The 15,628-nt window shown below is 36.5% G+C and overlaps 1 protein-coding gene and 1 long non-coding RNA gene across 2 annotated transcripts; both read right to left on the bottom strand.

The window, feature by feature from the left end:
- Positions 1-1,013: 1,013 nt before the first annotated feature.
- On the bottom strand, positions 1,014-2,520 carry LOC104222242 (uncharacterized). Its single transcript, XR_709897.2, has 2 exons — positions 2,333-2,520; positions 1,014-1,279 (listed from the first exon to the last, which is right to left on the bottom strand). It is a non-coding gene; the product is annotated as an uncharacterized lncRNA (long non-coding RNA).
- Positions 2,521-3,933: 1,413 nt separating this feature from the next.
- On the bottom strand, positions 3,934-14,912 carry LOC104222241 (BAG family molecular chaperone regulator 4-like). The gene is made up of 4 exons (XM_009773453.2): positions 14,615-14,912; positions 9,733-9,989; positions 9,507-9,653; positions 3,934-4,308 (listed from the first exon to the last, which is right to left on the bottom strand). Exons 1-4 carry the CDS (start codon positions 14,775-14,777, stop codon positions 4,108-4,110), a joined length of 768 nt encoding a protein of 255 aa, XP_009771755.1. The 5' UTR covers positions 14,778-14,912; the 3' UTR covers positions 3,934-4,107.
- Positions 14,913-15,628: the final 716 nt, after the last annotated feature.

The raw sequence follows: 15,628 nt of genomic DNA, 5'->3' as shown, positions 1-15,628 counted from the left end.
AAGACCTTTAAGGTCAAAGATAAAAAGCGTTGTCCTGGGCTTGCGAGGGGCAACACTTGTTAAACTTGAAATTGTGCCCATGAGACAAGCTAGATCAAAAATCAATAATGACACGGAATTATTCTATTTGTGCAAATTATCCGACCTGGGAAGCTCATAAAAGTGACCACGCAAAATTATTCCGTAAAATTCTCTGTATGACCTATAGGTCACGAGTTCGAACAGTGAATGCAGTCACTAATGCTTGCATTAGGGTAGGCTGTCTACATCATATCCGTAGGAATACAGCCTTTTTACCGAACTTTACGTAAATATGAAATACTTTGTGCACCGGGCTGTTTATTTTCAATACTTGATTCACATCTGTTTTAACTGCAATTTTGATTGCTATTAAGTAGTAATATTTCAGCATAACTAGGATTACAACATTGAACCCCATGTTAACGATAATTAAAACTTATCACGCACAACAATTAATTTGATTCTCATAATTGAAATAAAATCTCCCTTACAGTTAGGGGTGGGCATAGTTTGGACAAACCCGAAATCCGAATTTTTTGGATTTTTGATTTGAATTTTCGAATTACGGATTGGATTTTGGGTTTAGTTTTGAAAAATTTTGAATTTTGGATTGGATATTGGATTTGGTACTTCGAAAATTTGGATATCCGAAAATTCAAAATTTTATACTTTATATTTAGACCATTATCTATATGCCAATAGTAATAAGTTCAAAATATCCTACTCATTAGATATTATCTCATATATTCAACATTAATTACAAAGTTACTATCAGAATGTTTTCTATTTGGACACGATTTTACAATTTCTACTTCTTATTGGTTGTATTACTATCTCTATTACATTTCCTTGATAATAATTCATTACTTGAATATTTTATTTGGATGATTGTAGTGAGAATGAACTTTTCACGCAATTTAACATGAGTACTTAATTTGGATAATTTTTTTTGTAAAAAAAAACATCTTTACTTATAAGCTCAAAACCGAAAATTCAAAATATCCAAACCGATTAATCTGAAACCGAACTAAATAATCCAATCCAATCCGAGCTTATAATTTGGATGAGATTTGGATTGTCATTTCTTCAATCCGAAAATTAAAAATCCAAACCGAAATTTTCATATTTAATCCATAACTATCGAACGCCCACCCCCTACATACAGTGATTCTTGTCAAATCAGCATCTCAAATTCATTTGAAAACTTCAAAACCAATGAAGCAACCAATAGCAGCCCAAGCAATATGCTAGTGGGTACCTCAAAATAGCACAAAGTACAAAGATAAGAGCAAAACCAAACAAAAGTACGAGGCTAGCAAAATTATAGAAAGGTACTTTAATTTCATGCTAGAGTTAGAAAAATCAATTGTTCTTGCCTTGAAATAGTAAATGCATCCTTCTACAGTACAGAAACGAAAAATGATACAATATAGCCGCGGTAAAAATAATGGTCGAAAAAATATATAAAAATTATATATTTTTGTATATATATACATTCTGAATGTTATATACAAAAAATATACAAATGTTATACACTTTTTCGACTCCTGGATATAAATAATTTCTGGCACGGGTTAAAAGTGATAATAACTCGTACAGAAAATCCAATTATACCGTACTAAAATCCTGCGAATCTACACCAAGATTGTTTTTCTTCATAAATTCCATCCATTTACAAGAGCCTCTTACCAACTGATTCAAATTGAACCCATCATTTTTGACACTAGACATAGAATATCACTAAAATTTAACAACTACTACTAAATTCTGAGTTCACTATTCAAAAGTACAGCGAGTTCAATACGATGAAATTTAAAGATCAAATCTAGCAAATTTAAATCCTAAATATATATCTATTTGCCACCAAGGCTAATCCTAATTCTACTATTAAAACAGACGCTCTCCTTAACACATTCTAACAAGTTTCAATAATTTGTTGAGTCGAGGGTCTATCAGAAATAATCACTTTAATATTTAAGGCTAGGGGTAAGGTTTGCATATACATTACCCTCTTCGGACCTCACTTGTGGGATTATACTGGATTGTTGTTGTTGCTGTTGAGAATCAAATCTAGTAATGAATATGATGAACCTGATTCATGATATATATATGTCTTGCTCTATCAAACTCCACAATATCGCGATAAAAAGGCGTAAATTAATTTGACATTGGAGTTTTAGGGATAAGGTGATGGAGCACTTTGGTCTGGTGAAGACCTCTGAGACTTGGAGGTATAAGAATAATTTGAACGTTTCCTACAGAGTAAGAAAATCACAGTGACAAGAAAAAGGATGAAAAGAATGACAAGTACCAGCAACATAATTTCTCCACTGAGAGCAAAACTATGATTCTTAGCAGATAGCATCGCGTCATCTTTTTGCGAAAAATCATCAGGAGTCATGTACGAGGGTGTATTCAAAGGATACATCAGGAAAAATAGTGCTAAGTGCTAACAAACTTTATGGTATATTTATTCCTCTTTTTCATTAGGATGTAGAATATCAGTGGAGCTGTAAGAAGGTGAGATTTTAAGATAGTTTCTTGGCATGTACTTCTTGTGTGATACCCCACCTTGAATTGTCCATTTTCACCCCCCATCCCTATCCCCTACCTCGGTCCGTTTGAAAGCAGAACGGAACCGGGATTTTAACTTTATGAGTTTTGGATTTTAGAACGACGAATTTAAGTGCTAATAACTGAGTTCTCAATATAATATTTGTACATATTTAATAAATTTCTTAACATAAATATACTGTATGAGCAAAAGTTACTGGGTTCGGCCGAACCCGCATCCGAACTTCCAACTCCGTCCCTGGTTAAAAGCCTTTCCTCGATTGGTCCAACCTTCTCTATCAGCTTGGTCCGTTAGAGGAATAATGCAATGGCACGCGTCTAATCTGGACTGGAGATAATTTTTCGTAGAGATTAATGGACCATATATACTAAAACGTGAAAATGATTCCAACAAGTGAACAGGCAAAACCAAAAAAGGTCAATGTCACTTGGGCCAGATAAAGCCGTGCACACAGTTAACTTCCTAGTAAATTAAATTCGTCAGAATTTGGAAATTGACTTTAAGTTCAGTTTTAAACAAATCACTAGAACCTCAAAATTGCATGTAAACAATAGCGACATGTATAAATATCAGTTCTAGCTTAGGAAGATGAGCAAGGACCCAACAGTATATTCCCACCTAAGTACTATTCCTTAGCTTTCGAAAAAGAAAAGAAACAAGAGTCCAAAAGGAATAAGAAAGAAAAAAAAATATTAACAAGAAAAGGTCAAAGAAGTCCGATCCTCTAGTTATAGAACATGAGAAGAAGCTTTGTTGGCCTATGAAACTGTATTATAAGCCTCATTCTCAAGGCGCTTGATGTTTTAGAACCTATCTCAATTAAGATTAAATAATCTCAATCTAGAAACATAATATTTATAACTTCAACAACAACATACCCGGTATAATCCCACAAGTGCGGTTTGGGAAGGGTAGTATGTACACAGACCGTACCCTTACGTGGAGACATAGAGAGGCTGTTTCCGATATAATATTTATAACTTCAATCCAAAATAATTGTAAGTTCTGAACAAAAAGAAAATATTTGAAAACTATACAGAACAACCAGCATCCACAAGGAGATGTGTGGTGACCCAAGCAAACTTGGATGGGTCGGGTCAAAATTGACTCCGATAATTTTACATGTTTAAAATTGTTTCAACCTGTCAATTTGACACCTCTAGATTATCATCCCCTCATTGGAGATAACCTTTAGGATGATGGAGATATTATTTCCAAAAACTTGCTTGGCTTTGGTTCAAACTTCTCCACAAGAAACAACACCAACTTGACTTGTCAACCAAGACGGACGAGTAAATGAATTGTGCACTAAATTTTATTAAATCTTAACACACGAGTAATTAACCATCACCATTTCATTAAACCTCTATGTTTTCCTGGTCATCAGTTTACAGTCAACAAAAATTTAGAACTGTAACAATAGAATGAAGGTGACAAAATAATAGTGGTATGCAGTGCCTAATAACTGGCATATTTCGACTTTTTAAATAATAAACTGGAAACATCTACGACTATTCGAATTGTTCCCAGTCCTCAATCACTACAGTAGAAGACGGTCTAGGAGGTGGCGGGGCATTCAGGCTTCCAACCCCAGACTCAAATGTCTCCCATTGAGTAGTCACTGACACGGCATTACTGTTGTTGCTAAAGGGATTGGCATTTCTTGCCTTAACTGCATCCATTGTCTCTACCAAGCTCTGGACGCGGCGCACCTGAACAAGGGAGTTAACACTTGACATCAATTCATTGATCATCAATATGGGCAATCATGCAAAATCAAATAGGCAGATTTTATCTAGAAGCAAGTATCGAATGCAGCAGTTAACAATGCTCCAGTTTTCTAATCACTTTCATGATGGATCTCCAGCTCAAAGATGAAGGTGATGTTTCTGGAACACAAAAAGATCAACATAGAAGATTATGAAGACAATGAGGATAACCAAATACAGTTAGTTTTAGACCCTTAATAGTCGATAATAATGCATTAGTTCTGCAATACAAATTAGTTAGGCAAGGAAACAGTTCAGTTATGCGCTAAAAATTAAATAATCAAAGCCAAACTCACAGGAAGTTCGTAATTTATGCAGAAAAAGAGGCAACTGAGACTGAAGAAATAAACTTCAAGGAATAAGATAGATTGTGATCTACTTTTCCGGCGAACTGACAGTCAAGTCAGAAGCTCAGGAACTTAAGTGGAGAGGCCAAGCCAAGAAGAGACAGAAAAAGGGGAGTTTCTGACCAAATATCTCCTTGTTCAAGGATAACCAATCAAATACATAGAAAAAGTGACATTTTAATGGCCTATACTACCCAAATTTAAGGAAAACTAAATTTGATACCAAAACTAGCATCTATTACTTGACTTCTCAAAACTTGAGCAGTAACCATGTTTGCCACAATTCCACCCCTTCCATGATCAGAATATCAAATTAGGCCTAGCTGATTTAACACTACTGTCAACTAGGAGTAGCAAGGGGATTAATTGTTTGCAGTTTGGCTCAATTCTATTTGGATTTGGCTCTTCTTTTTTTTGATAAGGTAAATTTCATTCATCAGGTACCAAGGTGGTCGACAAAGGCACAAAGAGCATCCGAGAAACAGTAATCATCCCCTACAGCCCTCCTAACAAATCCAAAAAATCGATAAACTGAGACAGATCCACTAATAAGCTACCCTTGCTACAATAACACAGATTATTGCACCATGCATAGCCAGCCAGTTTTTTTCACACAAAATAGCAGGCCAAAACTTTTCTATTAACTCATCAGGTCACTGCCAAGATTCCATATATTTATGCAAACCACACTGGCTAAGGGGTGGAAATAGCAGCAACATGGACCCCTCCTTTCTATTGCAAGCACTTTCCCAGGCCAAATTGGAATTTATAATTATAAAGGGAGAAAGCCAAAAGAACAGCTATCAAAATAGGAAAGGATCCTTCTCGGCCTTCTTCATTTTGAATTGGAAAACAAAACTAGATTTTAAAATGCATTTTCCTCGTTGCACCCACGGCCCAACCATCCTTTCATCAGGGCTTTCCTTAATGGGGGCCCGCATCTATTTTTTTAGAAGGTTGGGCCTGCATCTATTAGGAGCAAAATAATATAAAATTTGAACTAGGTCACTGGGGCAAAATAATATAGTGCTTGAACTAGGTCACTGGGGCCCAAAACAAATCTCGGTCAATAAATTGGTGTGCCCTTGATATTTTTTATTGTGTATGTTTATCACTGATGTTAATGTGTTGATTGACGAAACTAGCAAGAGTGTCAACCGATAGCTTGAATTGCAGATAAGCACTCTTGAAAATACAGTTTTCACAAACAGTGAAAGTAAGACAGAACATATGCATTTTCCCAAATCAGCAGCAGGCAAAAAAAAAAAAAATCCCTTCAGTTGTTTTCAGTGATAAATTGCAGCAAAATGCTGCCCACCTTTTTTCGTTTCAGTTACTGTCATTTTTTTCATTTTATTTATTCTTAGTTCTTATTGCCATTTGTATGTGTTATTCAATTGTTCTTTTAGTGGCACCAAAAGAAGATAGGAAAGACCCGGCTTGGGCTTATTCTGTAAGAGTTAGCGAGACCAATAAGATGGCAATTAGATGTCTTTATTGTGACAAGATTTCGAATGGGGAATCTATCGTCAAAAATTTCATCTAATCGGTGGTGATCCAAACGTCGCATCTTGTCCTAAAGATCCACCGCATGTGAGGAAGAAATGAAAGCATACCTTAAAAAAAAAAAGAGTTAAAGACTCAAATGCATCATAAACAAGAACAGCTGCATAATATTGATGATGACGATGATGATATAGAAGAAGGTGACTATGGTTCGTCGCTTCCATTAAAATCACAAAAGCGGGGAAGGATACAAACAATGTCTTCAAGTTGTGGATCTACTGGTAAGACTAAAGGTCCTATGGATTGTTATTTCCCACAGAAACCAGGAGATATGGGAGAAAAAAGTGGTAATAGTCAAATTGATGCCAAAGTGATTTTGAGGGATCATGCAGTTGCAATGTTTGCGGTGTGGATGTATGATGCACAGGTCTTCCTTTAAATTGTGTTAATTATACTGACACTTTTTCTGCTTTTATTGAGGTCATAGGCAATATGGTCCAGGAATGAAGCCTCCAACTTATCATGAAGTTAGAGGTCCATATCTAAAAAAGAGGTGGAAGAGACTAGCAAAATCGTGGAGGAGCACAAAGTAGAATGAAACAAGTTTGGTTGTTCCATATGATGGATAAGTGGACGGCAAGAAATGGAAAAATGACCATCAATATCTTGGTGAATTCTCCTCAGGGAAGCTTGTTTCTTGAGTCAGTTGATGCAAACAACTCTTCAACTAATTCAACCAAAATGTACTCCTTGTTCAAGAGTACAATAGACTCTATTGGAGCAGAAAATATTGTTCAAGTTGTCACGGACAACGCTACTAAAGATGTTAAAGCTGGTGATTTGATGTTTGTAGCGTACCCGCATATTTATTGGATTCCGTGTACAGCACATTGCATTAATTTGATCTTCGGTGACATTTTCAAGGAAAGACCCTTCGGTGCAATCTTTAATCAAGCAATTAGATGCATTCTGATATTGTTCAAAGGCATTTGTTATTGAATATGATGAAGAGATTCACTAAATAAAGAAGCTTGATGGAACCTGCAAAGACAAGATTTGTTACCGCTTTCTTGACTTTGCATAGGATGTATGAGCAAAAAAGCAATTTGAAGAAGTTATTTGTTTCAGATGAGTACACTAACAATGCCTATGGAAGAGAAGCTCGAGGGAGAGAATTTGTAGATATTATGCTTTCTACTGCACTCTGGAATAATGTGGTTCATTGAAGATTGGTGGTCCATTAGTTAAAGTGCTTCGTTTGGTGGATGGAGAGCAAAGACCACCAATGGGCTACCTTTACAAAGCAATGGATAGGGCAAAAAGGCTATTCGAGACTTTTTTTATTATCAAAAAAAATATAAAAAAGTCTTTGAGATCATAGATAAAAGGTGGACACATCATATCCATTGCCCTTTGCATGCAGCTGGACTTGTTTTGAACCCGGAACTGTTTTATGACAATGAAGAGAGGATTATAGGAGATGAAGAATTGTGGAATGGATACATTGAGTGTATTGAGAAGCTGATACCTGAAGAATCCATGCAAGATAAAATAACAGAGCAATTTAGCACTTATAGGAATGTTGAGCAACTTTTTGGAAGAAACATGGCTATTATACAAAGAAATATGAAGTCACCAGGTGAGCGAGTGCTTATATGTTGCTTTATAGTTAATAAGTTATTTCTTTATAAATATTATGTTTTGAATATTTGTTCTACTTCTACAGTTGAATGGTGGAAGCAATATAGCCATTCCACTCCAGAATTACAAAAGTTTGCCATCAAAGTTCTAAGTCTAACGTGTAGCTCATCCGTGTGAAAGGAATTGGGGCGTGTTTGAAGTTTGAACATGTAAGAACTAAGAAGAAAGATTTAGTATATTAAGAAAATTATATTATATCTCAATCGCCCTAATCTTACTAATTACTTATTATTTGCAGATTCATACCAAAAAGAGGAACAAACTAACCTCAAAGCGTCTCAATGATCTAGTCTTCATTAAGTACAATAGAACATTGAAGCGTCGTTACAACGCTCATAATATAATTGATCCAATTAGTTTGGACAACATCGGTGATGCTAATGAATGGCTAACTAGGGTCCCGGAAAATCATGCAGATGAAGAAGTATTTGAGGAAACTTCTAATTTCACTTGGGGTGAAGTTGCGGAGGCACGTGGAATTGGGGAGAGGATTTATGGTTTGAGGGGGAAACTTCAACTTCAAGCTCACAGAGGAAGGGAAAAGAAGCAGCTACTTTGTCCCTAGTTGATGAAGAAGGAGAAGTTGAAAAAGATGACGCGCAATATAATAATGATAGTGGAATACAAGAATTTGACAATCTTATAGAAGAATAGGATACTCATTTTGTGCTTTAATTGATGCTACTCTTTAATTTTTACATTGAAGTATTGAACATTTACTTACAGTTACATGTGTTGTCTATGCAGTATTTATTTATTTTTTTTATAAGTTCCGCTTTACTTCAAAAAAGCGAGCGCTTTGCTTCTCGCTTCAAGCGAAAAGGGGCTTGTTGCTTTTCCTCGCTTCACGCTCTTCACAACACTGGATGAGCTTAAAAGGAGAAAGTGAGGATTCATATAGTCGACCCCAACTTGCTAGGGATAAAGGCATTCTGTTGTGTATACAATCACCTAGATGGGTCTAATGGATTTTTTGGTGTCAAAATGAAGGTAATTATTCTGAAGCCGTGTTAGACTTTATCAACTCACTACGGAACCTGTGAAGGCTAACTGTTATGTTGATACTTTGCAATGTAATTATCAGCTTTCTCTTGAGACTTGATGCTGGTTTTACTCAATAAAAGGTAATTCTTTTTAGGATTTAAAGGGACATGATATGTTTTGGTAGACTTCCAAGCTGTGTCACATAGTTATGTTTGAATACAAAAAATCAAGTCGCATGCAATAAACTATAAAACAACACCCAGGATTACTGAAAATATAATATACGAGAAAAAGCATAATACTGTAAGAAAGCACACCAAGGAAACTATGCCTACAGCCTCTGATCTCCAAACTTTGAGGGTTTGACATTTTATCAATCTCACATGGTTCTCAACACGACTAGCAAAACTCTTCAGCTCTGTTTTACGCAAGTGTTTAAGTCACCAGAAGTAAAACCAAGTGCTACCCAGGTGAAGGATATCAAATACATTTCAAAGTCCAGCTAATGGCATATAAAATAATTGGCAACAGTAGAAAGTCAAGCTAGGAGAAGACGTAATATTTTTGATAGGTAGGAACATCTTAATTGTCTAGGAAACAAACCTCCATCTTTCTTTGTATTTTCCCTTCTCCTTCAGCATCAATTCCATCCAATTTCAGCAGCTGCCTCATCAGCATCTCTGTCAGACAGATAATATCCTTTTCCTCAACATTGGAACCACCAAAAACAACTGCTTGTACAGCAGAGACCTGTAATGATGAAGACCAAAGTAAGACTTCAATTACGAGATCATGGTGTCATAGTCACCTTACAACGAAAGGAATCAACCTGCTCTGAGAGCTTATCCACTTCTTTTCTCACTTCAGCAACTGCTTCAGCTCCTCTTGATATTTCAGTGGTTACCTTAACCTCTTCGGGATTTTTGTCCTCAACTGTTTTTTCCTCCATAACTAACACTTTGGAATTGTCTTTCACACCAGCCAAGTGGAGATATTCATGATCTTCTTTTTCTTTTCCTCGGAATAGAAGTTTTTGCACCTTAGGCTCCAAACCAATTATTTGGGAAATGACACTTTTTACTTCACCTGTATCCATATTTGATTGGCATTAGAAGCATAACGACAGAGTATCCTTACCAATTTATAACACTGCATGTATACCTATAGTAGATGCAACAGTGGTTTATAATCAGTTAATTTAGTATATCCAACAATTGAATATTACTTTGACTACGTTGACAATAAAAACTACCTTTACTAGATTGGTTTAAGTTGAGAAAGGCGTACACATGCTGAAACAGATCACAGATGACAATGTCACACACATTATTTTGGAGCACTTTTTTCTTTTATGAAGTAAGAGATACTATAAAAAGCATCAAGAAGATGCAAAAGAGCACTGTCCAGGTGCTAATACAAAAGAAGATATGTTGGCTCTGTATAGATGGCCCTATGCTAGGGTTAAGGAGCTAACAAAATCCAAAAATAATTCGGCGAAGCTAATAGGGGAGAGGTTACTCCAGCTATATCACAAAATTATACAATTAGCCTTCGAGGAGTAATTTGGAGTTGCTAAACCATTAAAACGTCCTTTATTCCTTTTTGTCCAAATCAGTGCTATAAAAGGCGAAAAGCGCAAAAAAGCTCTAAGGTCCGTTGGGGCTTTAAGTGCAACGCGCAAATAAAGCGTGGGCTTTAATGAAAAAAGGCGCAACCGGAGGAAAAAGTAAAAATATATATATGTAGTCAAGACCAATAATTATAAGCATGAATAACAAATATATGGACAAAAAAGTTGAAGAAAAAATAACGATAGAGTGAAATATCAATTGTTGAGTGTCTCATTTTCAGGATTACACTCATTGGCAAGGAAAGTATGCCTTAGAGCCCTGATACGACACTGAAGCACTCGCAAAGCGAGGCGAAGCGCTCAACATGTTTTGAGTCTCGCTTTAGGGCTTAAGCATTTCTCTAGTTGTTCCAGAAGGCTAAGAGGGTGTTTGGCTAAGCTTATAAGCTGGTCAAACTGGCGTATAAGCACTTTTTGGCTTATCTACGCGTTTGGTAAACACCCAAAGTGCTTATAAGTCAAGTGCTTATAAGCTAAAATCAGTCATAAGTCATAAGTTGGTCACCCCCAACTTATGGCTTTTTAGCTTATAAGCACTTTTAGTTTGACCAAGGCTTTTTACTAGTTTATCCTTAATAATATTTTCCAATTCACGAAATATTTTACCCAAAATAAATTTTCTAACTTTCTTTTCATTCCATATTCGTTGTTCATCTTTTTCTTTCCAAAAAAACTTTTTAATTTATAATCTTTTGTAAATTTTTTAAGGATATTTTAGTCATTTTAATAAAAGAACAACTTATCAGCACTTTTCTACCAAACACTTGAACTGCTTATTATCAATTTCAGCACGTCTATCCAAAGACGTAAATGCTTATTTAAAAAATAAGGTTCAGCACTTAAAAATGCTTTTCAGCACTTCATTGTCAGCTATTTACAATTAGCTAATCCAAACGGGCTCTAAGTAATACACCCAATTCCCAATCTTGCACATTTCTTCTAAGGATTGGAAACCAAGAATTGTCTGCTCTACTCTGAGAGACAGTTGAATCAGGTCTGCTTGCTATTTGATAGAGGTTTGGAAAGTCATTTTGTAGCGTTGAATCCCCTAGCCACTTGTCTTTCCAAAACTTAACATTAGCCCCATTACCGATTCGAAATCTGTTGTTCTGTCTGAACTCCCCCCATAGTTTAATTATGTATTTCCAAGGTCCAACCCCATGTGCCGCCCTAGCGACTTTTGTACACCAATTACTCTGGACCCCGTGTTTTGCATTCACCACTTTCTTCTAGGTTGATTGTTTCTCTTGCACATTTCTCCATAGCCATTTCATAAGTAAGCATCTGTTGTGTGTAGCAATGTTTTTGATGCCCAAGCCTCCAAGTGTTTTAGGCAGCGTTACTCTCCCCCATTTTACCAAATGAAAATTGTGTGAATCGTTGTTGCCTTCCCCAAAAAAAAATTCCTTCTGATTCTGTCCAATTTCTTCTGTACCTTCGAGGGGATGGGAAAAAGAGACATAAGATAATTAGGGATATTGTCTAGGACTCTGTTGATGAGTGTGAGTCTGCCCCCATGGATAAGTATTGCATTTGCCATGTAGCTAGCTTCTTTTCAAATTCTCCACCACTCCATTCCAAATTTCAGTTGATTTGTGCTTAGCGCCCAAAGGCAGTTCTAGATAGGTTGTTGGAAAGGAGTCTATCTCACAACATAAAATATCTACCAACATTTCCAAATTATGAATTTCATTAACCGGGTATATAATTCTCTTTAGCATGTTAATGTGCAGGCCAAACAGAGCTTCAAATATAAGCAATGTCAAATTTAAACATTGCACTTGTGATACCTCTGCTCCACAAAAAAATTAGAGTGTTATCTACTCATAGCAAATGAGAAATAGTGACTGTATATTCAGCATTGCTGCCAATTTCAAAACCTTGAATCCATTGTAATTCTCTGGTCTTGTCTAGCATCTTGCTCAACCCTTCCATGGGTAGGATGAAGAGAAAAAGGGACAGGGTCCCTTGACTAATTCCTTCATAGGGAGAAAAAAAACCAATTGGACTGGAGTTCACTAGGATTGAATACTTGACTGTTGTAATGTTGAACTTTATCCACTTGAGTCATTTCTCCCCAAAACCCATCTTCTTTAAGATAGTGAAAAGATATTGTCAATTTACTTGATCAAATGCCTTTTCTATGTCTAGCTTACATAGAATTCCGAACTCCCCTTTCTTTTGCTTCCAATCCGGTATCTCATTAGCAATAAGTGAAGCATCTGTCTACCTTTTAGAAAAGCATTTTGACTCCCAGAAACAAGCTTGCATATTACAGTTTTCAACCTTTCAGCTAAAAATTTTGCAGCAATCTTATAAATATTGCCAATTAGACTAATAAGTCTAATCTTTTAGCACCCTTTCTTTTTGGGCTCAATGCAATGAATGAAGCATTGCAAGATCTCACCATATGGCAATGTTGGTGAAAATGATTCGTGGCACCAGTGACATCGGATTTAATTATGACCCAAGCCTTCTAAAAGAATCCCATGGTGAATCCATCAGGACCCGGTGCCTTATCCGGAGCACAAGACCTGATGGCGGCTAGTATTTCTTCTTCCCCAAACTCTTTTTCAAGCTCCTCCTTTTTCTCCTCAGAGATGCAAGCCAAAGCTTCAAAGTTAGTTGTTAGTCTCCAATGTTCAGCTTCAGAGTAGAGGCCTTCATAGAAGCCCAGTATTTCCTGTTTGATCCGGTTCTTGTCCTCAATAATGTCTTCCCCCACTTTGAGCGTGTCAATGCAATTATATCTCTTGTGATTATTGGCCATCATTTGAAAATACTTGGTATTTCTATCTCCCACGCTTAGCTATAAACATCTTGATTTCTGTCTCCATGATGTTTCCTCCGCTTTGACAATATTCTGAATTACATCTTTAGATCAAGCAATTTGGACGGCTCCATAGGTGATAGCAACCTGGTCCAGAAACATTAATTCCTCCCGTGCCCTACTCCTCTGGGAATCAATTTTGCCAAAAACTTCTTTATCCCAAGTTGATATGTCTTTCTTCAGTAATTTCAACTTCTAGACTAGGATATAGTCTGGAGTGCCTACAATTGAGTAACCCTGCCACCATTCCTTAACTTTGTCAAGAAAACCTTCTACACACATGTTCTCGAATTTGAAATAGGTTAGGTTAGTCTCCCACAGTGTTTTGGAGAGCGAGAAGCGGAAAAAAGCGACGAGTCCTTGCTTCATCAAAGCAAGAAGCTTGACGCGAAGCGCGCGCTTTTTTCATGTCCTCAATAATGTCTTCCCCCACTTTGAGAGTGTCAATGCAATTGTATCTCTTGTGATTATTGGCCATCATTTTAAAATACTTGGTATTTCTATCTCCCTCGCTTAGCCATAAACATCTTGATTTCTGTCTCCATGATGTTTCCTCCGCTTTGACAATATTCTGAATTACATCTTTAGATCAAGCAATTTGGACTGCTCCATAGGTGATAGCAACCTGGTGAAACATTAATTCCTCCCGTGCCCTACTCCTCTGGGAATCAATTTTGCCAAAAACTTCTTTATCCCAAGTTGATATGTCTTTCTTCAGTAATTTCAACTTCTAGACTAGGATATAGTCTGGAGTGCCTACAATTGAGTAACACTGCCACCATTCCTTAACTTTGTCAAGAAAACCTTCTACACACATGTTCTCGAATTTGAAATAGGTTAGGTTTGTCTCCCACAGTGCTTTGGAGAGCGAGAAGCGGAAAAAAGCGACGAGTCCTCGCTTCATCAAAGCAAGAAGCGTGACGCGAAGCGCGCGCTTTTTTCATGTGAAGCGCAATTTAATACAAAAATAAAAAAATATTAAATAGGGTGCGAAGGACCGCTACCTCCCGCCAGCACAAGTATGGAATAACTCAATTCTCTAAGGCTTAAACCAATAAAAAGGAATCACTAGTGTTTTTGTGCCTCTGCTCGGATTTGGCCTAGTAACCCTTTATAGGTCTATAACAAAATAACACAAACTCATACTACTAAATACTAACATACTAAACTCAATATACATAAAAAAAGAGAAGCAAAGAAGTTTGTGACATATACGCTATAATAAAGGGAAAAAAAAAAGTTAATTCATACCAAAAGTGAATTCAGAGGGGACAGGGAGGTCGAAGTCTTGAGAAGCATAAGAGACCTTGATTGTAATAGTGGTGGGATTAGAAGAAGCAGAATCATCTTCTCTCTTTTGAACAAGCATGCCGCTCGGCCTCATTTCCCAATCCGCTTCGTTTGACCCTTTCATTCCTAAGTCTCAATTGGATTTAATGTTTTTGACAGAGATTGAGCTGTGAAAACCCAGTTCCCAACCCTACTAGAAAAAGCATAAGGATCAATTGGGAATTTTTTTAAGGATTGACAAATGACAGTAATTAAGGAGGGGATTAACTAAAACCAATGATGATTCTCATAAGAGTTGCGTGGAGTGGGGTGGGTGGTTGCCGGTTGTGGGCCCTATTCAGTCTTTTCCTTTTAATAAAAAGTAGTATCCTTCCACTATATGTTAATATGTTTGACTAGACACGTAGTTTAAGAAAAAATGAATATTTTTGTAATTTGTGATCCTAAACAAATCAAAAACGATCCAGAATATTGTAATATCCCATAGTTTTAAACAAGGATATAGTAGTCATTTAGCAAACTAACTAAAAAAAAATATGAAATGCGCAAAAAGGGCCGAAGCCCACCAAATTTTAATCTGGCAAAAAAAAACGAAAAAAAAGAAGAAAAGGTCTAAGGGAAAGGGTACGCAACAAACAAATAGATAAAGGAGATTTGGGTGAAATCCTAATCAAATTAAAAGGGATTAAGGGAAGGAAAAACCTACGGCATCAAGATAAACAAAAGGAAGGATTAGGTATTGAAGAATATCAAGCTTCGGCATAAGCTATTCAACACAATAGAAGGAAAAAGAAACGAAGGTTCTGTCTATTCTCGTTGAAGGAATTTATAAAGTGGGGAAGAACAAGGTAAGTAAAAATGTCATGACCCAAACCGATGGGCCGCAACTGGCATCCGGTACATTACTCAACCGAGTACCAACATAGCATATCTTTCTTATTACATCATTATATACACGTGACATACGGGCCTAGT

Source organism: Nicotiana sylvestris, chromosome 12, assembly GCF_000393655.2.
Source record: "Nicotiana sylvestris chromosome 12, ASM39365v2, whole genome shotgun sequence".
Taxonomy (NCBI): domain Eukaryota; kingdom Viridiplantae; phylum Streptophyta; class Magnoliopsida; order Solanales; family Solanaceae; genus Nicotiana; species Nicotiana sylvestris.
Note: the sequence above shows the minus strand (reverse complement) of the source record. Positions and strands in the feature narration are given on the sequence as shown.